Genomic DNA, 27,114 nt, shown 5'->3' with positions numbered 1-27,114 from the left:
AGGGAAATCTGGAAGAAGAGCTGATTTCAGCATTGAGTGATATAAAACCTGCATGGTCGGTCAGATGTAATAGCTTTGGACTAATATCGGAAATATTTTTTGTTTGATTTTGGAGCTGGAGCAAGTGGAAACCATTTTTGAGGTGCATGCAGTGCAAATTTCAGGTTTTGTGCAAAATGAAGGTGAGTTTTAGGGTTATTTCTATTAGAGCTCATGATTGGTTAATTATAAGCACACACATATACAGTTAGTTTGCTGATGCTTTTTTGCAAATTGCAAAAGTTTCTATAATATCTTTAACATTTCATTCATCATGTTCATGCACAAACCATGATCCTTACAAAGTTCTGACTAAGTTTGAGATGCATAATATTAAATGCCACCCATCTTCTAGCTGTTCTCATCAAAATCAAAGATGTTTTCTTGCAATTGCATGAATCTTGTTCTAACAATAATTGCCTAATGCAAAGCATTTTATTTGCTTCTTTAACTTTTTAATTTGCTTGTTTAAAAAGGGACATTGTATGATTGGGAGTTGCTAGTTGCAATTTATTTTGATAGTTACCCCAATTGCATCAAGCTCAACATGGCAAGTGAAATAGTGAAGGCTTATTGATTTAGGTTACAATTAGGGTTGGGGTTGACATAGGGGGTATGGTTGGATGAAGACTTGAGATCATACCCATGCACAAAACAAGTTAGACCAGGTCTAAAGTTAGTTAGACCTGGTCTCCATAGACCAGGTCTAAAGTAGACTTGTTTTGTACATGCCATAATGTTGGGTCTTAAGGTCATGTAAAGATGAAGTGGTTATCATAAAGCTTATTTTATGTTAAACATAATCTTGAGATCACTGCAAAAATATATTCAGGTATGCACACCTTAACAGATCTGAACGTGCTCAAACTTTCTGAAAAAAAAAAACATGTTTATAGAAATGCATGCAGTGTTAAGGCATTCTAAGCTTTTAAATAATTGAAAGGTTAACATTTTTAGAGAAAACACAAACTTTATTGCAGCAAATTTCTTCTTAACTTAAACACTTCTTACATTTTGCATACCAAATGTTAAGTTTTGACTGTATCATGCACTTTTATCATTTTATGAGCAGAGCACTTTAGAAAGTTAAAGTGAATTGGACATTAATTAAAAGAAAATAGGTATGAACATTGACCAATTAATTAGCTCAACTCTGCACTCTCTGTTCATTTGCTTGATCATCATCATAGCTCCAGTGAAGCTCAGTGTCTAGTTCAAGCTGTAATAGTGAGTTGTTATGCCATGATCTAAGAAAACAATAAAATAAAATAAAATCATACATTATATAGCTCATTATCAGTAATTTGAGATGAAACTTTATAGTGTCAACTAATAGTAATCGGATGTTGGCAGCCTTCCTGCATGTGCGTTTGAACTCTACAAACTACAACATTTTGTATCACCCATGGTCAACGAACATGTTAAATGTTATGAAATAAGCTAAAATAGTAGGCTATTCCGGTTGAAATCCTTCATAGTACACCCCCTGTGGAAGACATGACCTTAATCTCCCACACAGGGGGTGTAGATTTCACATGGAGTCCCCCTTTCAAGTAACCCATTTGAAATTCACTATCCCTGTGTGGAAGATTAAGATCATGTCTTCCATAGGCTAATAATCATGAGGTGCTTCTATCATGTCTATCAAAACTAAGAAGTATGTTTTCAAGTTGCAATATGAAATATAGTGTCATACTAGCAATTTTGGCAATCAACATCTGAACATGCATTTAATTCAACAAAATCAACAAACATCAACAAAAGGCTATATAGCTCTATGATACTAATTATAGGGTTACACATTTATGAGATCATGAGTGACTATCAAGTCATTCGTCATGTTCATTGCCTCAAAAAGTGCATGTATTTTGTTGGCAATCATCATGTGAATTTGAACTATAGTAAAAAGTGCACTGCTTATGTACTCATGCACTATAAGATCATTATACTTTCACTGAGTTGCAAGACCCTCTAACATTTAGCACCAATATGTTAGATAAACAGAATACAAAATATTCATGTTGCACATCAGCTCATACAGTATGGCTATTATATTAAAAATTTTAATTAATTAATCATGTTAATTAAAACTGTCAAGACTTATAAAGCTCAGCAACGTTTTGATAATGCGGTTATGAATAGCAAGGAAGATTTTTGAGGTCATGATTATTTTTCTCAATTATTTTATTCAAGACTTCAGGTAATAATTGTCCAGATACTTTGAGCTACTTTGCCACTAACCCCCATGCTAAAAGTAGTATGTAATGATGGCATCGCATCGTCCGGTACCGATTAAAACATTATTAAACACCTTTATAGTATATAAATACAGTCTCAGTCTAGAATTTGAAATGATACGACGAAAGTTGTTGTTCTGTTAAAAAAATGTACGAAAGTAATAGAATAATAGAATTATTAAAAAAATTAGATAACATGTAAACAAATGCATAACATTGACATGACGTGGCATGAGCGGGGGATGCAATTGGACACTCGTAATTTTTCAAACGCCCAAAAACAAATTATTCGCGAACCTAGGTTCATTTAACGCATTTTCGTCAAATTACAAAATGATTTATATTATTTTGATATTTTGGTTAAACTTTTAATATCAAGTGTAGTTTAAAAGTGTAGTTTAAAAGTTTCTCGAGTAGTTCAACTATTAAAACAAGTTCAGAGGTCGTCAGGTCAACATACCAAGCACACGAAAAACGCGAAGTTTTAGGCGGCACAGTTCAATTTTATATTAGTCCTTTGTCTTCTACCACTCGGGAGTGTATACAGTGCATCTCATGGTATCCACGTTGGTTCTACAAATTATGCATACATGTTTATAAATATGGTAAGTTGTACGAAATTAATTATGTCAGATTTTATTAAATGCATTTTTATCCACAAATTAGTAAGTAAAATATGTGAATTCAGAAACTTCGTAAGTTAATTGACGACTTGTTATTTCATACAAGCAAAACCAGAAACCGGTCAAAATACATCGAAAGTATCATTAAGCTTTATCTGAATATTGGTTCCGAATTAATGAAGAAATAAAGAGTTCCGGTAACAATCATCATTCTGAAGATGGTTCTGACTGATCATGACAGGGGATGGAATCCATCAATTGTTATGTACATTGAAAATATCTGCGTGCATTTGTTATAATAATTTCTAAAAAATTCACACATTTAAGGTAAATGAGAAAGCACCGATATATAATACACTATGTCCAGTGGTATAAAACATCCGGTTTATATTTGGACTGGAATAGACTCGCATTAGATGGCAGATGCCCTATGAAATTAAAATGGAATATATTTTCCTTCCCTTGATCCCCCTTGATGTACATGACATTGGAGAAAGTATTGCGTAAGGCTGGGGAAGTACCCATACTAGAAAGGTCAATAACTCGATATCATATTGAGTGCTAGATTTCATCACAGACACATTTTTTCTAGGGTATGTGATTTCTCATTCACATGCCTAGATTCTTGGTTTGGTTATAAATTAAATATAAATTGCAGGTAATTTCACAGACTTATATGGTAACATTAAAATGTACGACAAACTGACATACGTTAAACAGTTTTATTCTTCCAATTAAGTCAAGAGTGATTATAATATACTGATGATATGATGAAGACACTCGAGTACAGATGGGCGCACATATATTATGAACGTCAGTTCATGGTTTTTCCCAATTGGAAAGCACCTGTAGTATATATACATTTTAAAACTACAAACTTATTGGAAGCTTCCAATTAAGACGAGAGAGTGATTATAATACTGATGTTGAAGACATTCGAGTAAAGATAGGTGCATATATAGCGATGATGCTATACGAACGTCAGTTGATGCATGGTTTTTCCCAATTGGAAAGCACCCATAGTATATATATACATTGTAAAGCTTTTAAAACTACACACCTATAGCAATATGGTATTTCAGTATAAGAAAAATAATAAAAGCATACAAGCATATAGTTATGCAATCTCGAAGCAATAAGGCTGTATAATTCAAGCCTGGAATTCTCCTGAGTTTAAACAGTATTTCAAATCATATTCAGGTAAGATTCTCTTTCCATTTTTTTGGTATGAACATTTTAATTGGGTCATGAGAAACTTGTACCTGCATAGACTATTTCAATCGCGTTTTCAAGCTTTTTCATTGCACGAAGTTACAAACAACAATCAATTAGAATGCTTATTGTTTTCTCACTTATTGTATTGCCACATTATATGGGAGTTACAAACCAAATTGTGTCTGGTATAACGAAGATGTCGCATGTAAATGAACATTTATGATCAGATGATAGCAACTGTGGTTTAAGATATTTAAATCTCTGATCTGATCTTGTTAATGTAATTGATTGTATCATCCATCAGGCGATGACAGTTTGCCAAATGTGATTTACATGTCACATCCTCTGTCACGCAGCAACACGCAATTCTGGAAGGGTTATTACACCCCGCGGTACTTCCATACAGGAAATTATTATGTTACCTATCGAAAATTGTCTGAGGAATGAATGAGTGGAAAATAGTAGATTTTTGAATCTATAATTCATCTGCAACCATAACATAATTATTTGTTATTATGAGATGCTAGAAAAGTGTATTTTATACTCTTTTCTTTTTACTTGACATAAATCTGTAAAGTGATGATACAAAAAATTGTGTAAATGCTCTGCAGGCTTAAGAGGTACATATATATACAGCCTTGTAATCAGGTAATAGGAGCATGAACATCTTAATTGCATTCACCAAGCGATGGTATAGCAAGTATATAAAGCAGGATTACAAAGATTGAGTACTAAAAGATCACATAAGTGAAACATTACGTGAGGTACTAATGATCCCAGGAAAAAATACTTTGTGAATCAAAACTCAAAATTCAAAAACCTGGGTGGAATCGAACTTCTTTTAAGAAGTTTCACCCAGCTTTTGAATTTAAAACATCCTATATATTGAATTGACATGAGAGACAAAAGATTGAAAAACATTATGGTGAAAGTGGCATGGAGGGAGCTTAAAAGTGCGTCAAAGGTGTCCGTCTAATGTCACCATTGTTATTTACAATATGTACTAGAGATGCAGGTTGAAGATGGTATTATTATAAATGCAGTGAAAAGAGTAGTCAGGTAACGAGAGGATGTATACCTTATTATAAACACTGTTGTAATGAGTATCTATGAGCTGTGATTATCCACGAGGAGAAATGGCATTGGGGGAAGAGTGCGTCAAAGGTGTCTAATGTCACCATAATTGTTTACAATATATGTCGAGATGCAGGTTTAAGATGATATTATTATAAATATGCAAAAAGGTTGAAAAGGGAGCCAAGTAGTCAAGCAATGGGAGGATGCATACCTTAATTGCATTTACCAAACGACGGTAGCAAGTTAACAGAAGCAGGGGTGCAAAGATTGAAAGATCCAAAGAGTGTCAAAGTAGTGAAACATTGTATGTTAAAAAAGGACTAAAAATCCCAAAATATCTGTTTACAGATAATGAAAGGAATCAGCATGAAATTTTCAGAACTTAAAATACATAGCTGGGGGAAACTTTTGAACCTTCTCGAGACATTTTGGATACATGAGAGATAAAAGATTGAAAAACATCTGCACATAATGGTGAGTGGCTAGTCTAATGTCACCTTTGTTGTTCGTGTTTACAATACATGTGGAGATGCAGGTTCAAGATGGCAGTGGAACTGAGCTACAAGAGATGTGACTCAGTTGTCAGGGAATGGAAAGATGCATAACTTAATCATGTTAATTGAGATATGAGAGTCACAAAAGTGAAATATGTAAAGGACCCAAGATCACAGGAAACTAAAACAAACTTTGAATTGACATGTGAGACAAAAGATTGAAAAACATGCACATGAGATGAGAGTAACTAGTAGCTACTAGTAGCATGGAGGAAGCTTAAGAATGCGTCAAAGGTGTCTAAAGTCACCATTGTTGTTTACAATATATGTGGAGATGCAGGTTCAAGATGGTGTTAAATGCAGTGGAACTGAGCTACAAGAGATGTTACTCAGTAGTCAGGCAATGGAAAGATGCATAACTTAATCATGTTAATTGAGATGAGAGTAACAGAAGTGAAACATTATATAAAGAAGGACCAAAGGTCACAGGAAAAACAAAGAGACAAATGATTGAAAAACATGCACGAGATGAGAGTAACTAGTAGAATGGAGGCAGCTTAAGAATGCGTCAAAGGTGTCACCATTATTGTTTACAATATGGAAATGCAGGTTCAAGATGAGATGGTGTTAAATGCAGTGGAATGGAACTGAGCTGCAAGAGATATGACTCAGTAGTCAGGCAATGGAAAGATGTACAACTTAATCATGTTAATTGAGATGAGAGTCACAGAAGTGAAATATGTAAAGAAGAACCAAAGGTCACAAGAAATAAACCCAATTTTGAATTGACATGTGAGAAAAAAAGATGCATAGGAGATGAGAGTATGGAGAAAACTTATGAATGCGTCAAAGGTGTCTAATCATGTCACCATTGTTGTTTACAATATAATGTGGAGATGCAGGTTAAAGATGGTGTTAAATTAGTGCAGTGGAACTGAGCCACAAGAGTTGTGACTCAGTAGTCAATGGAAAGATGCACACCTTAGTCACAGAAGTGAAACATTATGTAAAGAAAGATTAAATATCACCGGAAAAAACAAACAAATACGGTTGGGTGAATTGAGCAAAACTTGTCCATGAGGATAGAATGGCGTTAGAGGATGTGGAGATGCAGGTTCAAGATGGTGTTAAATGCAGTAGAACTGAGCCACAAGAGATGTGACTCAATAGCCAGGCAATGGTAATATGCACACCTTAATTGAGAGCCACAGAAGTGAAATATTATGTAAAGAATATATGTGGAGATGCAGGTTCAAGATGGTGTTAAATGCAGTGGAACTGAGCCACAAGAGATGCGACTCAATAGTCAGGCAATAAAAATATGCACACCTTAATAATGAGAGTGGAATGAGTATCTATACGAGCAATGGTTCAAAATTATATTCACAAGGAGAAAATGATATTGGACGAAGAGTGTGCCAAGGTGTCTATTGTCACCATTGTTGTTTACAATATATATCGAAATGCAGGTTCAAGATGGTATTATTATAAAAGGAGTTAGGGAGCCAAGTAGTCAGGCATCGCAATGGGAGGATGCATACCTTAATTGCATTTCATGAAACAAGACGTGTGATTCAAATTAAAAACTCAAAATACATAGCTGCATGGGTGAAACTCCTGTACATCCTATAGAGAAATTTTGAAATCACATGGGAGATAAATATTGAAAAACATGTATATTAGGTGAGAGTGGCATGGGGAAAACTTAAAGCTTTAAGAATACGTCAAAATGGTATTATTATAAATGCAGTGAAAAGAGTGGTCAGGCAATGAGAGGATGTATACCTTGACGCTATTGGAATGAGTATCTATGAGCTGTAAATTATCCACGATGAGAAAATGGCATTAGGGGAAGAGTGCGTCAAAGGTGTCTAATGTCACCAATGTTGTTTACAATATGTGTCGAGATGCAGGTTTAAGATGGTATTATTATAAATGCAGTGAAAAGAGTAGTCAGGCAATGTGAGGATGTATATCTTAATATTGCATTTAACCATGGAGGTATATAAATATTTATATACCTCCATGATTTAACCAAGCAACGGTAGCAAGTAACCAGAAAGCAGGGCTGAGAAAATTGAAAGATCCGAAGACTGGTGTCAAAATAGTGAAGCATTGTATGTGAAAAAGGACTAAAAATCCCAGAAACAAACCCACTTAAGTATAATTTATGTTACACACTTCAGTTTGTTTACAAAGAATCTCAGATGCATGATGCATGGAAGGAGTCAGTAATCAGTATGATTATACTATGGGATTCAAGCTCTTCAAGCTACTGAAGAGTTTAATTATATGCTAAAACTTCCAAGCAAGTAACAAATTATAATGCTTTTGAATTTAGTAAAACTACAGCAATATGAACAAGGACATAATCATGATAATAAGTCTGTGTAGTTTGAATTAAAGTATAATATGATCTTGTATTTAGAAGAGACTGCAAAGTTGCACAAAGTTAATAATGAAGAGATTTCAGTGGTTGCCAGTGGTTGTTTTTAGTTTACTTTGTTATTTCGGCTTCAAATGGACAGCTCTTCCCGGCAGTTAAGCATTTTGGGTAAAGAATTTAAAAAAATGAAATTTGACGGAAATCATACATTATGGGTTTAAATGGTTTAAATTGTTTTCATTCACAACTACAAGATTGGAGGCGTTGAACTGCCCGACATGTACAGGAATTCAGAATTAATAAGCAAATACAATTTATTATTGATTGTATTACGAGCATAAAGGAAACATATTTTTGAAGGATAATTAAGAAACATGGTTACCTCTCACGTTGAGCTGAAGTAAAGATGGTCTCTTAAAGAGGCAAGAAGCATTGGAATCATGAGTACCGCTGTAATGTTATTATAGTCCAACTAATATTGCGCTTTGAAATTGGTTATTGCTTTTACATACTGTCATATTGCACAACATCCTCTCCAACCAGTAGGAAAAACTACGGCAATGACGTGGACAAAACAGTCACGCAGATCACGCAAAATTTGGTAGCATGGCCTAAACAGCTCTAAATTTCAATTTTATATGCAAATTTCTTCTATGTAGCGTATGAAAACGCAATGCAATCGCGTTTTTTGGGGTACGCCCCGGATAACGCAATACTTTATTTTACTTATAAAGAGGGAACGTGGGACATTATGTTCCAGGGTAATTTGTTTTCCACAAGACAGGCACAGGTCGAAGAGCAACATATTTTCAAGTATACGCATGTGCAGAATATAGACTCGAAAGTTGGAGCACATTTTGAATTTGCTACCGCTGTTTTCACCAGAATAAATGTGATCGGTGTGAAAAAGTTTTCATCAATCATTCTTTCTAAAGCAGAAAAATGTGCAAAGGTAAGTGAATATTATGCAAAGGTGTATTTTTTTGTAGCTAACTTAAACCGGTCTGTCGCTACTTGGGTGACGAATTATGCGGATTCTATACAGACGATATAAATTTTAGAGATAGGTCGGTTTTAATTTGTAGGCCACTGCTTACCGGGCTTCTTACTTATACTTACCCCGATGTACCAACTTAGTTGGTTAGGGGTGGTGCAATAATTATGTGTACCCCCGGGGGTGAATTATAGGGGGGCAAAGATTTTTGGCAGGCCAAAGGGGGGCAAGCATTTTTGGCAGGTCGAAAGGGGGGTCAAGCGATTTTGGCAGGTCGAAAGGGGGGGGCAAGCAATTTTTGGCACAGATATTTTGGGCACCGTTTCTATATTACGCCCTAAAAAGGCGTAGGAAAACGTTACGAACATGTTCAAATATGCAAAATTTCCTGCTCGCTGCGCTCGCATTATATGTTAAGACACTTTAAGGTTTTAAATTCGGGTTCCCCAAAATCTTGCATGTGTAAGGGGGGCAAAGATTTTTTGGCACGTCAAAGGGGGGGGGCAAAGGTTTTTGGCACGTCGAAAGGGGCAAAGGTTTTTGCCACGGCCAAAGGGGGGCAAGCGATTTTGGCAGACCATTTTGAGAATTCACCCCAGGGTACACATAATTATTGCACCACCCTTAGTCCTCTTCTTCGATAGGTAGGACTTCCTATTGATTCTTAACGGATGCCACAGTAGATGCAGTATAACTAAGCTATCTGGCAAACTGTTCAATAAACCATTCTATTGCCAAAAATAACTTTATATTTTGGGGACAACTGCATGAGAAAGGGATGTCTTTTAAGACTATTAAAATAGTTCACTTTGGCATCGGATGAAAAAAGTTGCGATTAGAATAATATAGTTCAAACATGTAAAATGGCATCACATTGTTTTTGTTTTTTCATGTCAGTATAAACAATAAAATAGTACAATAGTAATAATAAACAATAGTTCACTTCATGTTGTTACTGTTAGTTTCATTTTCAGTATTTTTGTCTCAGTGAAATGGATATGACAGCCATAAATCAGTCCCAAATAATCTAATGTTATATACGGCACATTAATATCGTCAGTATTTAGACCATGCAGTGCCACACGTTTTGAAATTCAATATTATGTGTTTTTAAGTTTTTCAAATACTATTATGTAATTAACAAAATTCGATGCATCCGATGTTGCAAGAAGACAATCGCCTAGTAGTCTGTGTTTCGAAACAGTCTGATTGAAATGGGTCTTTTACAGATGACAGATGATATCTTAGTCTATTTTCCATAGTTTCGCTGAGCTAGAGTACTATTAGAAGCTTGTTTGTTGTCATTCTTTCTCTTACCCTTACTTGCTTGCTTGTTTGCTTGCTTGCTTATGTCCAATTCTCTAAGGGTTAGTTCCAGCTACAGATAGGATGTCCCTCCAGTCCCTTCGTCCACCAGTCTGTTAACTTGCTGCCGTCGCTTGGTATGCATCCCCGGTATGCATCCTCCCATTGCCTGACTACTTGGCTCCCTAACCAGCTCTAACCCCTGTTCAATGTATTTATAATAATACCGTTGAACCTGCATCTCGACACATATTGTAAGCGACAATGGTGAATAGACACCTTTGACGCACTCTTAATCCCCCCAATGCCATTTTCTCGTGGATATAAGTTTTTAATCACAGCTCATAGATGCTCATTCCAACAGTTTCAAATGTTTCTTTGTTGTTGTTTTTTCCCTGTGATCTTTGGCCCTTCTTTACATAATGTATCACTTCTGTGACTCTCAATTGAGGTGTGCATATTTCCATTTGCCTGACTACCGAGTCACATCTCTTGTGGCTCAGTTCTACTGCATTTAACACCATCTTGAACCTCACAATTTTGAATTGACATGCATGTGAGATAAAAGATTGTAAAACATGCATGAGATGAGAGTAAACTAGTAGCATGGAGGAAGCTTAAGAATGCGTCAAAGGTGTCTAATGTCACCATTGTTGTTCACAATTTATGTGGAGATGCAGGTTCAAGATGGTGTTAAATGCAGTGGAACTGAGCCACAAGAGATGTGACTCAGTAGTCAGGCAATGTTTCACTTCTGTGACTCATCTCAATTAACATGATTAAGGTGTGCATCTTTCCATTGCATAACTACCAAATCACGTCTCTTGTGGTTCAGTTCCACTGCATTTAACACCATCTTGAACCTGCATCTCCACATTGTAAATAACAATGGTGACATTAGACACCTTTGACGCAAAGCTTCCTCCATACTACTAGCCACTCTCTCCTCATTTGCATGTTTTTCAATCTTTTGTCTCACATGTCAATTCAATTTATTTTTCCTGTGACCTTTGGTCCTTCTTTACATAACGTTTCACTTCTGTAACTCAATTAACATGATTAAGTTGTGCATCTTTCCATTCCCGAGTCACATCTCTTGTGGCTCAGTTCCACTTCACTTAACACCATCTTCAGATCTTGAACCTGCATCTCCACAAGACACCTTTGACGTATTCTTACATTACATTTTGAATGTTTGTTCCCTCTACTACCTTCTGTCCATCTATGAGTGTATAAACTCTCACCCTGCTGTGACATCTTCAGATTATATTTTACATCATTTCCGTGATTTTCCGCTCAAACTGTTCATTAATCTAAGCCTTTCCTGCATATGCATAACCAACAGAATCATGAATCTTGTTTCATTGATCATGATTTGCTTGATCATCTGCATAACCGCCCACCTTTACACTGTCATATACTGCAGGATTTTTGTAAAGTAATCCGAACAACACAAATTATTCACCTCAGTCCATTTAGCATGTTTATTTTAGTAATCAAACTGGTCAACTATTGTCTATTTCCATACATAAATTATATAATAGCGCCATGATTTCGACATATATTGTGAAACACACTGGTGATAACAGACTACTTTGATGTACTCCTCTTACAATCATTATCACATGTGCGTACATCCATCCAGGGGCGTAACAAACTTTCTTGGTAGGGGGTGGGGGAAAATAAAAATCGGGCAAAATCGAAAAAAAAATCCGGTTGTATAATTTTGACCCGGTATTATCGGTGGGATATATACTTATAGCGGTTTTTAGAGAGACTGTACATGTAAGTACATGCATAGACATACCACCTACTTGTTTGTCTGGGAGTTCATGTAAGTCTACGAGCTTCCAAAAAAAAAAGACTTCAATTGGACAATGTGCGCGCGTGGCGCGTAGTGAGCAAATATTTGGTAGTTAACACTATTTTGGCCCATGATCGAGGTGAACATGAGAATAATTATTTAGGGAGTGTTCATAAATACTTTGGTGGGGGGGTTGGAAAATATTGGGGGGATCAAAAAAAAATTCAGTCCTTAATAGGGGGATCAAAAAATTTGAGGGTAAAATTCCGGGGTAAAATGTACGAGAAGGCATGGTACATTCGAAAATTTGTGGATGTTAAGTATTCAGTTTTGTAATCTCAAGCTACAAATCAACAAAATGTGCGCACTTTACAATTTGGGTGTAACACTATGACTCCAATGAGTAATAACTCCAAACGGTAATTTTTAGCTAATGAGTTAATGACCATAGGGGTAGATCCTGGGGGCTGGGGGGGGGATAAATCCCCCAATATTTTGATAGGGGGGCTGGTCCACAATCATCCCCCCAATGTTGACGCCTGTATGGGTTTCTAACGAAAATTAACCCCATATTTGGTCATTTTAAACTAAAAAGTGCCAATTTTTTGGAGCTTCGCGCAAATTAATTCCAGTTTTGTACTATATTTCACCAGTTTAGCTTCAATATGGCAAAATAATTTTGTGCGGTTCGCGCGCATTTTTACCATGAACTTATTTTGTTGGCAAAAGGTACTGGATTCACTGGACTTCAAGAAATTTTCTCCAACCCCAATGTCAAAAAGAAATCTATGCCACAGTTAATGATGTATATTTTTGGTTTCTTTTTTAGGACATGAAGGGGGGATCAACAAATATTTAGACCATAAAGAGGGGGGATAAAAAAAACCCCTTTTTTAGGGGGGTCAAAAACATTTGACGTCCGAGGTTCCAACTTTTCCAAAAATATTTTCATTTAGGCCTATAGCACACTTTGCTTTCGAAAATCGCCACCAATCGACAAATCATGGTAAACTTTCCATAAATGAATTCGGGCTGCGCCATAGGCCTATATACATGTTAGCTCTGGGTTCAAGTAAAGTTAAATTTAGAATTAAGTTCCAAAAAATTTCATAGAACTAATCTCCATAGCCAGACTAGGTCCAACGTTAGATCCGGCATAAATTTTAACAGAAAATATTTAAATGTTTTGGTTCTAGGCCTAATAACATTCATAAAACATTTTTGAAAACGTGATGCAAAAAACTATTCTAAAAACGTATTCATGATCTTTTATGTTATTAAAACGTTTGTTGAATAAACGTTTTAAGAACATTTTTTGTGTTTGCAGGGTAGACAGTGGCGTAACGTGAGTTCATGGCACCGATCATTATGGGGGGCACCGGGTCTGAATTTTCGGCTATTTCCTAAAATATGGGATTTTCTACAAGAAAAGTTGCGGTTAGGGTTGGAGTTAAATTTAATATTTAGTGTTAGAGAGTAGAACTATATATATAGGTGTACCCTAAATTAAGCCAATAAAAAGGAGGGACGAGTAAAAAGAACTTTGGATGAACCGTTACTGTATTAATTCGATATGAAAATAACACATATATACTTGCTTATATACCAAGTTTAATTTGACATGCACTTGTGAACTTTCAGCTCATTATTTTCAGTTTCGCCATCAACCTGCTTTGACTTTATCAATTACAAAAATGTAATATTTAAGACCAGCTATAAATGAGTCAAATCTTGAACAAATAAAAAAATCTTTTTTTTTTATTCAACATTCTTACCAATAAAAGAGGCTACAAGCTTGACATACGTTTTTGGAGATATTGCATATTTTTACGTGGCAGTAAACAATAAAATACAAAAGATATTGAACATTTCTGTTGGCCGTATCGCCAAATCTATGTTAGCAGTATAAGGACCTATTTTCCTTGATCATATATGTCACATTTGTTTACAAACATGTATGAAACCATGTCTGATCGTCTGACCTGGGTTTTCCGGATACGAGACATTAATTAGGGCATGTATTCTTTGTACTTAACTAGTCACTCCAGCGTGTCTCTTTTGTGTGAATTTGTTTGCTTAAACGGTCGATCCGAGACACACTTGGGGTCGGATAGGACCAGGCTCGAATGCTCAAGCCCGTGAGGCTAAAAAGCCATAATATTATGGAAAGAGAAGTGAGAAACATATTTGAAGATAGAGAACAAGGCCACTCCCTGCCCAATAACCAAGTGAACAATTTTACTGTCTGCAGTATCTGGTACTCTTTTAGGAAAGGGGGGGGGGGGGGTTCAGGTGAGGCAAAATCAACCAATGTTGCGCAAAATAGCCGAAAAAAGTGGACATTTTCGTTATTTTGTGTTTTTACTGGGGGGAGGGGTAAGAAAAATATTTGGGCGGGAAATGCCTCCCCCACGTAGTAGGCCTACCGCGACTGGTCTCTGGGTAAAAGGAAATTTCGCTATCTAATCTCAACTTGCCACTCCACTGAGGCCGAATACTTTAAGGGTATAGTTGAAATAATAATGATTAAGGATGCATGATATTAAATGATGATGACAACATCAATAATAATAATAATAATAATAATAATAATAATAATAATAATAATAATAATAATAATAATAACAGTAATAATATTTAGGCCCCTATAATAATAACAATAAATAATGTTTGTATTAATTTTAATCATTATCCTCCTCATCAAAACACATTTTCACATAGGCTACACTATACTTTAGCTGTCTTGCGCTCCAATCATGTTTCATAATATTTTTTTTTTTTCAAATGCAACATTTGCTGTTGGCCTAATATAAAACATAGCTCTGCATGCCACAAGTTTAATGTCTTACACATGAAAAGATCATTGTGCTAGATCTATAACCAATTAAATGTGGCCAGAAATGTTCCTGACTAAAAACGTTTGTATTCATATAGATAATTAAGTGCGGATATTGAATTACGCTTAACTCTTTAACATACATAAAACATAGCATGAACCATATACACTAAAAAATACATCTATCGCTATGTGATGTCTGTGTACGAGTTGTAGGGGAATTCCCCATTCCATATTCAAGGACAGTGAAGTGAAAGCTATTGATCTAAATATAGCTTTATAATAGCTGATAAGTTAGTCTACTTCACATCCAATTTCTGTTGTTCCCAAATACTCATGGTTCCTTATATATTCGTGATGATAACCACAGTCTGGGCGCGAGACTAATAATGAGTTCACTGGGAAATTATTGGATGAGTCTGTGTATGCGCAGTGCGCCAGACTTGTTATGTTGACAAGCCTCGGCAATTCAACTCTGAGAGAGAGTGCAAGCAGATGGTTGAATAATACTGCCAAGCTCCACTGCTGCTGCTGCAGATACTAGCTACGATACTTTGAATTTGAGCATTTTTTTGTTGAAGAAGGAGATTTACACAAAATATCATTCAAAATGGTTGTAACAAGGAACAAGGGTAGTCGTAAGACAAAGGTGATTGGACTTGGAGGTTGTAAATGTTGCGCAGAAAATGTAGGAGATATAAAGCATAAGGATATTAAGGTAAGATTTTGTGCAGAGCAGTGCTTTGTTGATAGCCCTGTTGATGCATTAAGACTATAGTCTTGATCAAGGCTTCCTCCTTACTTTTTCTTATTCATGCCATGTAGGCCTACCGGACCCAACAGCTCCCAACCAGTGATAGTAGTACTAGTATCATAGGGCACTGGCTTAGGAAGATTTTCAACATTTCAACATGGGGGTGGGGGGGGCTGAAAATCGGAAACTTTTTGTGAGCCACCCTGATGGTTTCCCCCTTCGTGGGCAGAAAGTTTGCACAAACACCGGATTTTCCCTCTATTTTATCACAAATTTTTAACTTCACACAGGATTATTGGGAGGGGGGGGGCTAGAATACCTTTCAAAAATTATTGATAGGGGCTGCGAACCCCGGTTCCTAAGCCTATGTGGAATCCCAATATTTTCTTGCCCCCCACTTTTGAGGCACCCCCATCACATAAATTTCCACTTTTGCGGCAATTTTGTGCAAAATTTGTTGATTTACCCCCCTGAAATTCATTTCCCCGAAAAAAATCCTGGTGCCGCCACTGGCCGACTGCAGTATGATGAGAGCGGGAGAGAGTCCACTATGTGGCCTAAGCAAGGCAAATGTCAAATAGGTTTTTAAAATGCCAAAGTTATGATGGTAAATAATTATTTTGAAAGAATAAATTCAGAATTTTAGAAAGAAACAGGAATTTTTGGAAGATGCAGCAAAGCTTCCATGTAGTTATCACTCACTAACTAAGGATGCCCAAGGACTTGAAACAAGTCTATAATGCTATTGCGAAATACAGGGGATTCCCCGACTTTACGCTTTAACGCTTTGTGTACTGGATGGACTACGGGCAGTGGTATTTGTGTTCATAGTCAGTGTGGGTGTTTTATAGTGGTGATCTATGAAGTGTATTGTCAAAAAAATGAGAAAACACGTGGATTTGTTTCAGTGCAGGGTCAAATAATGTAAACATTGGTAGTTTCAATTTGGGAACCAATAAAATCAAGTTTTCTCTAAAAATGTAATAATCACCATGACAAATTCTCTTTCCATATTTTGATTTTACTTTTTTTCACTATATCAAACAATCAATCAAATTTATTTACTATATAAATGTAGCATAGTTTCAACTTTCAGAAGAAAAAATATGTCTTTATTATTATTATTATTGTTAAATATTATTATTTGTTTTCTGTGTTTTTTTAATTGAACATGAATTATTGAGCTCCAGGACTTTAACACAAAATAAATCTGCAAGTACAATATTTATGATTTAAATTTTGCCCCTGTCAATTTTATTTCAGTTCTTCTTTTCCAAGAATATGTCAAAATAGTTAGCAAAAGGCTGTTGACCTGAAAGTTGACCTGATTGTGATAACAAAAGTCACTGTGTTTAAAGACCCATTCAGTGATCCCAGCAAAAGTGTAAAAAAATTAATTTTTTTTATAAATTGCTTAAAAAAGTGAAGGATAAGTCATTGAAATTGTAATTTGATACTTTTGAAATGACAAATTTGGCAAAAAATGAAAAAAACCCAGCAGTATTGATGAAATTGAAACCCCATTCAAATACATGTAGCCAATTTATATACTGTCAGTACAGATTCATGTAAAATTTTGTCTTAATTAAAGCCTTAATGTACGATTTCCGTCAAATTTTGATTTTGTTATTTTCTATTCAAAATGTTGAAATAATATTAGTAATAACTGCCGGGAAGGGTTGCTGTCCATTTTAAGTTGAAATAACAAGGTAAAGTGAAAGAAACTCCATTGGTTATTTTGACCATTTAACATGCAGTTCTATGGGAGGACATATTCGAACTCTGCTCTGTTGACCTACAAAGACAACAAATTTGGCCGATTCCATTTAGGTGCAAGTTGGGACATGTGTAAACATTACAAATATGCAAAAAAATCAGGTTTGAAAAAAATTAACCAATTTCATATTATAAGATCGTACATTATGGACATGGGCTAAACAAAGGTAAAAAAGGCCCAGCGCATATGACTACTCGATAGGATGGCTTTAAAATACATATGCGTGTGGATTTGACAAATAACCTTTTTTTTTGGCCTTACTTAGTTCAAACTGTGGTTCAAAGTATAAGATTTTGTAAATTTGGTTAATATGTGAAATTGTAATGTAATCAGTTTAAGAAAAAATGATTGATATCAACCATGAACTTTTGGTTCTGTTGCTATAAAGATAACATGCTCAGAATCAGTACAATGGGCTATTCCACTTAAATTCCACACTACCCCTGTGGAAGACTTAGCTAAAGTCTGCCACAGAGGGAGTGTCAAATTTGAATAGAATAGACAATTGGGTATCTTCCATTTGAAATACTCACTCCAGTTGTGGAAGATATAAAGTCATAAATACAGGGGGAGACTGGGTATCAAATGATTAACTCTGACCAATTACATTTGAAAAACATACTCCCCCTATGAAACCTATTTCTGAACTCTTCTACAGGGGTATGTGTGGATTTCAACTGGAATAACCCAATGACAGTGCACCTGATGAACTGAAGTAGCCTACATTGAATGCTTTACTGCATTAATTATTTCCACTTTTCTCGTCATTATCATTTGCATTATTGATTTAGATATTTTTTTTAATTTGTTATTCATAAAAATAATTATTCTTGATGACTATGTTCATGCATTTAGACAAGTAATTAATATAATTTGTAAAGTTACTTTATTTCGTATATAGAACCATGTTATATAAGTCAGAACTCTTGCCCCTCCCACAACAAAAACCCCAAATCATGAAAATTTCCACTTTTTGTAGCAATTTTGTGCAAACAAGATTTGTTGATCCCCCATGCCCCCGGAAAAAACCTAGTGCTGCCACTGCATGATTACTCTTTTCATAGGCCTATGTCAAGTTGAGATTAGTTGGGATTGCATTCCCTTTTTGATAAACAATTCATACCATTCCCAGGGTCGGATCCAGGAATTTTTGATAGAGGGGGCGCCTTTTGGTCGACGACGAAAAAATGGTGTTAAGGGGGTTACCCCCTCGAAAACTCAACGGTTTTGGCCCATTGTTTGCTGTTCATGGCCGAATTTGTTCATTTTTTTAATTTCTTTAATTTTTTGTATTTTAAGGGATCTAAAATGAGCGTTTATTGCGTTTCGACAGTATTTTTTGTGGGACATGAGAGCACCTTGGACCTATCGAATTGCATTCTGAATCTGAAGCATGTCTTTCTGATATCAAATAATTTTCATTTTTGAAAATCACAATATAATACAAATTTTATGACAAATTATAAAAAATTGATATTTTTCAAATTTTTGATATATAACAGTCCTCGAAGTAAATTATATAAATCTAATGATATATTCTTAAAAAGACCTAATTTTTTTTGGTGTTTTGGGAAAAAAAATCCATATCTTCAATACGAAAGGTCAAAAGTTTCAATTGATCGTCGGCTTTTCATCCCACCTACATGCACTTTAAGTATAAATCATCAGATTTATAAAGTTTACTTCAAGTACTGTTAAATATCAAAATATCAATTTTAATGATTTGCCATAAAATGTGTATTAAATTGCGAATTTCAAAAAATCAAAATTATTTGATATCAGAATGACATTCTTCGTATTCAGAATGCAATTCGATATGTCTGATGTGCTCTGATGTCCCAAAATAAATACTGTCCAAACGTTCATACCCCAGCCCTTAAGTTAGGCGGCGCCCGTTGCTAGTAAAAAAAAATAGAGGCGCAGCCGGCTGCGCCCCCTAAATCCGCCCTGATTCCATGCATAAAACACAACACATCCCCAGTGACCGCTCTGCCCAGAGAAAATAGCATTTTTTTCATGGATAGCTAGCTGTTGGATCAGAACAGGATTCCGAGAGATAAGAGGGATGATAAATTGAAATGGTCTACTAAAGTAGACTAAGTTGGGGTGCACTTCATAATTTTCAAGTACACTTCATATAAATCATGAGTTGACAAATAAAATTGAACTTAACTTGAACTGTATGTAATTAATGTCCAGATATTCCTGATAATATTATGAAAGTCGACCTTTGTTTAGGAATGTTTGCCAGCCTTGTTTTACTATACTAGAGATGTGAAATTAGGCTATTCCAGTTGAAATCCACACGCCCCCTATGGAAGACATGACCTTAATTTCCCACACAGGGAGTGTGAATTTCAAATGGAGTCACCCATTCAGGTAGTCCCATTTGAAATTCACACCCATGTACTTCATTGGCAATGTTAATTTTTTTGTTGAAAGCATGATTCCGCTTTAGTTGTGTAAAACTATGGTGAGGGCATATGCTTACAATTACTAATATAAAAGAAATTGCTATTTAAAATAATCAGGAGAAGTGTGGCATTTGTATATATAAACAAGTAATTTTTTTTCCCAGTTGAAATCCATACACCCCCTATGGAAGACATGACCTTAATCTCCCACACAGGCACAGGGGGTGTGCATAGTCCCCCATTCAGGTAACCCATTTGAAATTCACACCCCCTGTGTGAGAGATTAAGGTCATGTCTTCCATAGAGGTGTATGGATTTCAACTGCAATAGCCCATTTGGAGGGAATGAGAAGCTGGGATTCTGAAAACTGGCCCTGAAAAGATACCAAATTCAATGAAAAGACCTAAAGTTTATATTCAAAATGTAGCTTAATTTCCCTGAATTTGGGAAAATGTTTGCAAATTTGTGGGGGAATAATGAGGGGCTGTGCAATAATTATATGCCATGGGGGCGGGTAAAATGAGGGGGGGGTAAGTTTAGGAAAACAGTAAGGAAACTTTAGACAAATTTAGTTAATACATCTCTTAATCCTGTTGATCGTCACCCTAACCCTAATCTATAACCCATTTTATAATCTGAGATATTGCTCAGATTATCTTATTTAAAAAAACTTTGTTTTTGTCTTTTGCAGACTAAATGTTCCGAGATTTTCACCCAGAATGGTAAACCTAACCTTCATTTGAATTTGAAAGACAACGTTTTCAAGAAACCCTCTGGCAAAAAGAGCCCCATTACACCTTGTACGGTGTTGTTGTATAGACAAAATACTTTCAAACAGGAGGACAAGAAAAACGAACATAATAGCATTAAACTAGAAAACACGAAAAACAGACATACTACGGTCACACAGGAAGACAAGAAAAAGGGAAAACATACTAGCGTCACACTGGAGGACAATAAAAACAGACATACTAGCGTCACACTGGAGGCTAAGAAGGACGGACGTATCCCAGGCCGTACTAGCGAGCAGTGTGTGAACTTTGTCAGCAATTGGCTGAGATCTTTTCAACAGAATGTGAGCATTGGATCTGGGGAAGAACCAATGGAGGAGAATTCACCAGATCCGGCTTCACAAGAACCATCAACATCATCAGGGTCTCCACAAGGAGTTGATAATGCACCGCAACTTCATCAGCAGGTAGACAATGTGGGATCAATTCAAGGAGATGTTTCAGCATCAGCAACAGCATCATCAGCAGGCATGGTATCACTTGAACATTACTCAAGAGAAGCAGCATCAACATCTGCAGGAGTTGGATCCCCTATAGATTACCAAGGAGGTCCTCCATCAGTTGGATCCTCGGTACTCTCAGCCCCTAGTCCAGCAAGCTCTGGTGGGGAGATGTCATATAGTCAAGGAGGAGCTTCATCATCAGCAAGTCAAGATGAACAACCAGATGTAAGTAGACTTTTGGTATATTATTGGTAAAATGAGCTATTCCATTTAAATTCCACACTACCCCTGTGGAAGATTATTGGAAATATCTTTCACAGAGGGAGTATGAATTTAAAATGGAATGAACACATTAGGTGGCTCCATTTGCATTTCATATACCCTCTAAGATTCAACCTGAATCTTCCACTAAGGGAGGGTGCGTTTCATTGGTTTCAAATGGAGCTGATGTGTTCAATCCATATTCATATTCATATTACCAAAATCTTCCACAGGGGGAGTGTGGATTTTGAATGGAATAGCCCAAATGAATAGACCATTTTGTCATCTGAATCATCCTGAAAATAACCAGGGGCATAACAGATACACCATGACTCAGAAGAGTGAAAAAAATTGATGTCTTCTTGAGTTCTGGTGGTGTCTAGGTAATCAGGAACACATCTCCCTACATGTTTAAAAACACTGATTTTGCTGGGTGACATAATTGGGCAATACACTATTTCCCCTATGTGCAGTGGCTCATGGGGGAGGGGGATTTTTCAGATTATTATTTTGATTGAGTAGAAAGTTGAGTGGGGACAAAGCCCATGATTGGGAGCAACATATGGTAGTGTCTTGAGCACTTCATTAAGGTGTGGGCCTAACATGCAAATCAAATATGGAAACCCCTTCTTAGGTCCGGTTCATAATTTTTGATGCAACAACTCGCCAACAAGTATTCATTATTCAATGTATTTCCAGTCATTTTTAACTTCTCACAAATATTTGTTGATGTAAAATCGATAATATATTTCCAATTTTTCACCAAATAACAGATGTCAAAATAATTGATATTTTGTCAACAAACATACATTAGAAAATAAAAATAAATTGAACAGATTGAATAATGAATACATCAAATTTTCAAGATCGAATATTTGGACTATTAATCAGTCCTTATGCGCTCAATGTCATAATATTTTGCATATTTAAGAAATAAAGGGTAGTAATACAGTATACACCCATAAATAATGTGTCCACGGCAGTAAAAATGTAATATATGGGCTAGGTGCAGTAAAGGATAATGCTACACCTTTGTAATTTAAAGAGAAAATGTCACTTTTTTGCCCAACTATTTTAAGTTGTTTACTTCAAGGTGGTGTGTGTACACAAAGTGGCAGCACATATTGTAGAAATAAGCAATGTTATGCTTAGAATGTTATTTAGAGAATAAAAGATAGGATTTTGTCTTTTGCCTATCCAATATCGTGTCATAATGGATGGGCTGGCCAATATTTTGAGTAGTGGATGCCGGCGCATATCTTTTATTCTCATTCTTATTCAGTTTTAATGTAATTTTTAGAGAAAAAGTACCTTTTTCAGAAAAAATAAAGTTACTTTTGTGAGGACATCCCGTTGTTTTAAATGAATGAAACCATCACGAGCATCTAAGCCGCCCGAATCGCGTTCTTAGTTCTCGCCGACGTGTATTACTGCTGAATGCATTATCGCGTGATCATTGAGGAGCAACAAGCGTGCCGCCGTTGCGTGGCGGCGCGCGCCCTAACTAATATCACTATCAACTATTGTGAGATATTATACACCAGTAAACCAATCAAATTACGTGAATTCTTTACAAGACGCACCCATTGAATAAGAATACAGAATAAAGGGCAATCATCATGATCATGTGATGTGTTTTAACAAATTTTGTATATTTAGTTGTGATGAGGGTAATAGAATGAAGTTTAAAAGGCACTCAAAATGACTCAACATTTCCTTCTGTTTCCACAGTCTACAAGTAAGCCCGGTAAACCAGCAAGAACACCTGAGAGAAGAGAAAAACAAAGAATTGCTTCTATGAAAAGCAGAAAGAAGAAAGGTGCAGAGCATGTAGGACTGGTGCAGGTATGTCACAGTCGTCAGCCTCATTTTGTACCCCCTGTCCCGCACTCTTCAAACTGTTGGCTACACATGCTCGTGGAAAGGATGGGCCATGCAAGTTTTCAATATGAAAATTATGACCAATATGAAAATTACACAAAAAGCAGTAACGTAGCCAGGGTGGGGCAGAGTGCCCTCCCTGACAAAAAATGAAAGAAAAAAGTGCCCCTCTGACAAAAAATAAGAGAAAATGAGAAGGGCAAAAGAAAAGAAACCGAAATTCAGCCCGATCTTGGGCCAAAATAGTGTAAAATACAAAATTTTTGCACGTTACGCGTGCACATTGCAAAGATGAAGCCCATTTCCATCCTGATAATGGACAGAAATAGTGTAAAATACCATGTATTGTATGATGCAACTGTCATTTTTTTTTCGTCTGTGCCCCCGATTTTATTTTGCCCCCCGACCAAAAAAAGCTGGCCACGCCCTGCAAAAAAGTGATATCTCTTAACTTATTCCTTTTTATTTTATCTCATATTCCAGCAAGAGAAAGATTTGAAAGAGGATAATGCTAGACTGGAGAAACAAATTGAATATTTGGAAATAGAGAGGAAAAGGTATTTGAGCGGAGAGTTTGAAGTCGATTGGGACGCACAAGTACATGATCCGTTATACGATGACGAGTCTGATGATGAAGCAGGTGCTAGTGCCAGTGCAACATCGTGACATGTCTTGCCAATTATACCACTGAAGTCATTCCAAACTTGTGCGAGACAATTATCCAGCATATACCTAGTGAACATGTATTAGAAACGCATGACAATAATACCTCTTGTGCTGTAATGGGGGTAATCAACTTTTCAGGCATTGTGAAGAAACATATTTTACCTGACTTGTTCAGTTTCAGTAACAATGGTTTCTGTACATATTGTCATATAAGTTTATGTATGGAAAAACTCATAAACTGATAGTAGTTCTAAATGCTACTTACACATGAACCAAATATGTGACATGATCAAAGGAAAGAAGAATATATCATGTTGAAAATATTAAATTTCAGGCGTTTTTTTTTACATCGGTTACTAGCTCTTTAAAAATGCTATGCAAGCCCAATGAAAAATTCATCTTCTGGTTATAAACAATTTGTAAGTTGTTGAAAAAAACCCAATAATTTTACCAATAACTCAAAAATTATTAACAACATTGGCTTCATTCCCCTTGATCATGTCACATATATTGAAACCAGTTTACTCTGGTATCAAGATGTGAAGGGTTCGAAAGCTATTACAGTAAAACCTCATTATAACGAAATCGGATACAAGAAAAACCCTGTTATAAAGAAGTATTTTTCCAGAACCAAGATACAAAATTCTTTTGTTATTTATTGTTTTTACAACCTTGATATAACGAAATTTGGATATTAAAGAACTAATTTTTCTGTCCCTGACAACTTCGTTATAATGAGTTTCCACTGTACTTTGTCATATTGTGTACTTACTACTTATTTTGTTTTAAGTTTACTACTTATTTAAGTTATTTTGAACAATCAGATAGATACACATGTCATGTTCCAAACTGGACAATAGGCCTGGCAAAATGTGAAAATGGGCTCCATTTGGAATAGCCTGTGGAAGATTTAGCTACAGTTGTCCACAGAGGGAGTATGAGTTAAAGGCATAATACAGAGGGAGTACGGGTTTCAAACTGATTAACCCTGACCAATTACATTTGAAAAACATACTCCCCACATGGAAGATATTTCCAAAATCTTGAAGATGTCACTTAAAAGGGCATTTCGTGATCCACAGCCTCATCCCCCACTTTTCTCAAAAAAGTTGAGATTTTTATATCACTGGAAACCTCTGGCTACATAATGTTTATGTACAAAATATTTCTTGCAGATTAATTTGTTTAGCAAAGATATCGTGAAATTTGAATTTCGTTCTGGTGCACCAGAACGAAATTACAACGTATTGACTATGGAGCAGTGTAATACACATAATCATGCATAACTCGCAAACGCAATATCAGAATCAACTGAAATTTTGGGAATATGCTTTTTTTCGTTGATATGTATTGAAAAATGTCATAAAAAGAGGATGCTAGGATCACGAAATACTCCTTTAATATAAATAAAAATGATATTTAAAATCTTAAAATAGTATTATTACATAGTTATTCTCAACTGTTTTAGTTTCGAACTACAATTGAAGAGCTTTGTTGCAAAACCCCTTACATCCACTTTTGACTTTTTGAGAAAAACAGCCTTTTTTAATTGTGCAAGTATTACCGGTTCGATTTGATTCAATTTGGGTTTGGATAAAGTGTTGATGAATAGAAACTGAAAGAATAGGTTTGGTACAATTTTGAAGCCTTCCTATTTATTTTATTATATCTTTTATATTGTGCCTTTTGTAGATGTAAGGGCTTTTGCAACAAAACAAATTTACCCCTTTTCTAGAAACCACCTTTGCAATCACATTTGAGCCCATTTGTTTGCACTACTTTATGTAACTTGACTAGTGCTTTCCAAATCAAAAAGAAAAATTGAAATATCTCATTTACTTTTTTAATTATGAATTTTTAATTAAATTTGGGAAAATGGCATTTTTTGAGTATTTCCGAAGCCACACCTTTTGTTAATTAAAATGATTTTTTCAAAAATAGTGATCCAAAAACAGTTCCCTTTGGTTTTAATAGGTAAAGAACATTCCATGCTACTAGTATACATCAAAAAATTAAAACAAAACAATTCTATATTCATTTTATGTTCAGATTTCGAAATTCCTAAGATTTCCCAAACGGAAATATACCATATCTCCGGAAGGAAAAGTGGTATGAAGGTCAAAGAACCACCAAAATGTGTATTTTTACCCACACTATAATGTCATGTCAATAACTCAATTTCAGCCAAAAGTGGATGTAAGGGGTTTTGAAACAAAGCTCTTCAATTGCTTGATTAATAACGATACTTTGTATTAACCTTAATTTTATACAATGCATGCATCCAGATTTAAAGTAAAATGTTAAAATAAAGAAACCCTACAGCAATTGGGCTATTCCATTTAAAATCCACACTACCCTTGAGGAAGATTCTGGTAATATCTTCCATAGGGGGAGTATGAATTTCAAATGGAATGAACACATTAGGAAGTTCCATTTAAATTCCATACACCCTCTGAGGAAGACTCAACCTGAATCTTCCACAGAGGATGAGTTTCAAATGGAGCTGCCTAATGTGGTCATTATAATTGAAATCCATACTCCCCATGTGGAAGATATTTCCAAAATCTTCCTCAGGGGTAGTATGCATTTTAAATGGAATAGCCCATTAGCTGTAACTGATTTAAACAAGTAGCATCTTAATACTAATTATGGCGTGTCTGTCCTCTGTCCGCGCTTCTCAGCGTCTGCGTGCTCGCTAACGCGTGCTTTCATGGTCGCGTAACGCTTAGCCTTGTGTGGTCGTATCGCGTCTTGTGTGTGCGCTATCGCGTAGTGATGCGGAGTGCCGGCGGCGCGAAGTCTGAGCATCGGAAAGTATTACAGTGACTAACAGGTGCATCTCATCGGACCAATAGGCCTATTTTAAAGACATGATTAACATACCCGTTTGCGTTCACATTTCTCCCGATTGAATTGACGGCCTACATCCAGACACTTCTAAAATTTCGGGGTATTTTTAGGTCCTCCGATGTGGTTGCAGGACAGGGTTTGGAAGAGGCGAACGATGGGTTTTCAGATTATAGGTTCCGAAGTAAGCGTCACCGCTACAAAACAGAGTTGATAGTTGTGTCTTAATCATTGAGAGACATATATCGTATAGGTCAGGACAAGTATTAT

General features: G+C 35.8%; 1 protein-coding gene across 3 annotated transcripts; it reads left to right on the top strand.

The window, feature by feature from the left end:
* On the top strand, positions 1 to 26,041 carry LOC140170157 (uncharacterized). Of its 3 annotated transcripts, none has more exons than XM_072193478.1 (4): positions 1 to 182; positions 20,647 to 21,414; positions 23,182 to 23,295; positions 23,815 to 26,041. In XM_072193478.1, exons 1-4 carry the CDS (start codon positions 147 to 149, stop codon positions 23,995 to 23,997), a joined length of 1,101 nt encoding a protein of 366 aa, XP_072049579.1. In that variant the 5' UTR covers positions 1 to 146; the 3' UTR covers positions 23,998 to 26,041. The 3 variants fall into 3 exon arrangements, with proteins under 3 accessions (XP_072049579.1, XP_072049580.1, XP_072049578.1); XM_072193479.1 differs by lacking the exon at positions 1 to 182 and adding an exon at positions 2,823 to 2,881; XM_072193477.1 differs by lacking the exon at positions 1 to 182 and adding an exon at positions 15,480 to 15,728.
* The last annotated feature ends 1,073 nt before the right edge of the window (positions 26,042 to 27,114 follow it).

The sequence above is a fragment of the Amphiura filiformis genome, chromosome 14 (genome assembly GCF_039555335.1).
Source record: "Amphiura filiformis chromosome 14, Afil_fr2py, whole genome shotgun sequence".
NCBI lineage: Eukaryota > Metazoa > Echinodermata > Ophiuroidea > Amphilepidida > Amphiuridae > Amphiura > Amphiura filiformis.
The sequence above is the reverse complement of the archived record's forward strand: the minus strand, read 5'-3'. Positions and strand labels throughout refer to the sequence as shown.

What these genes read in the sequence shown, in the direction of transcription:
- LOC140170157 (XM_072193477.1), top strand. Translation starts at nt 15,621, where the DNA reads ATGGTTGTAACAAGGAACAAGGGTAGTCGTAAGACAAAGGTGATTGGA. An exon ending in TAAAGCATAAGGATATTAAG is followed by an intron (nt 15,729 to 20,646) that starts GTAAGATTTTGT and finishes TGTCTTTTGCAG; the next exon opens with ACTAAATGTTCCGAGATTTT. An exon ending in GTCAAGATGAACAACCAGAT is followed by an intron (nt 21,415 to 23,181) that starts GTAAGTAGACTT and finishes CTGTTTCCACAG; the next exon opens with TCTACAAGTAAGCCCGGTAA.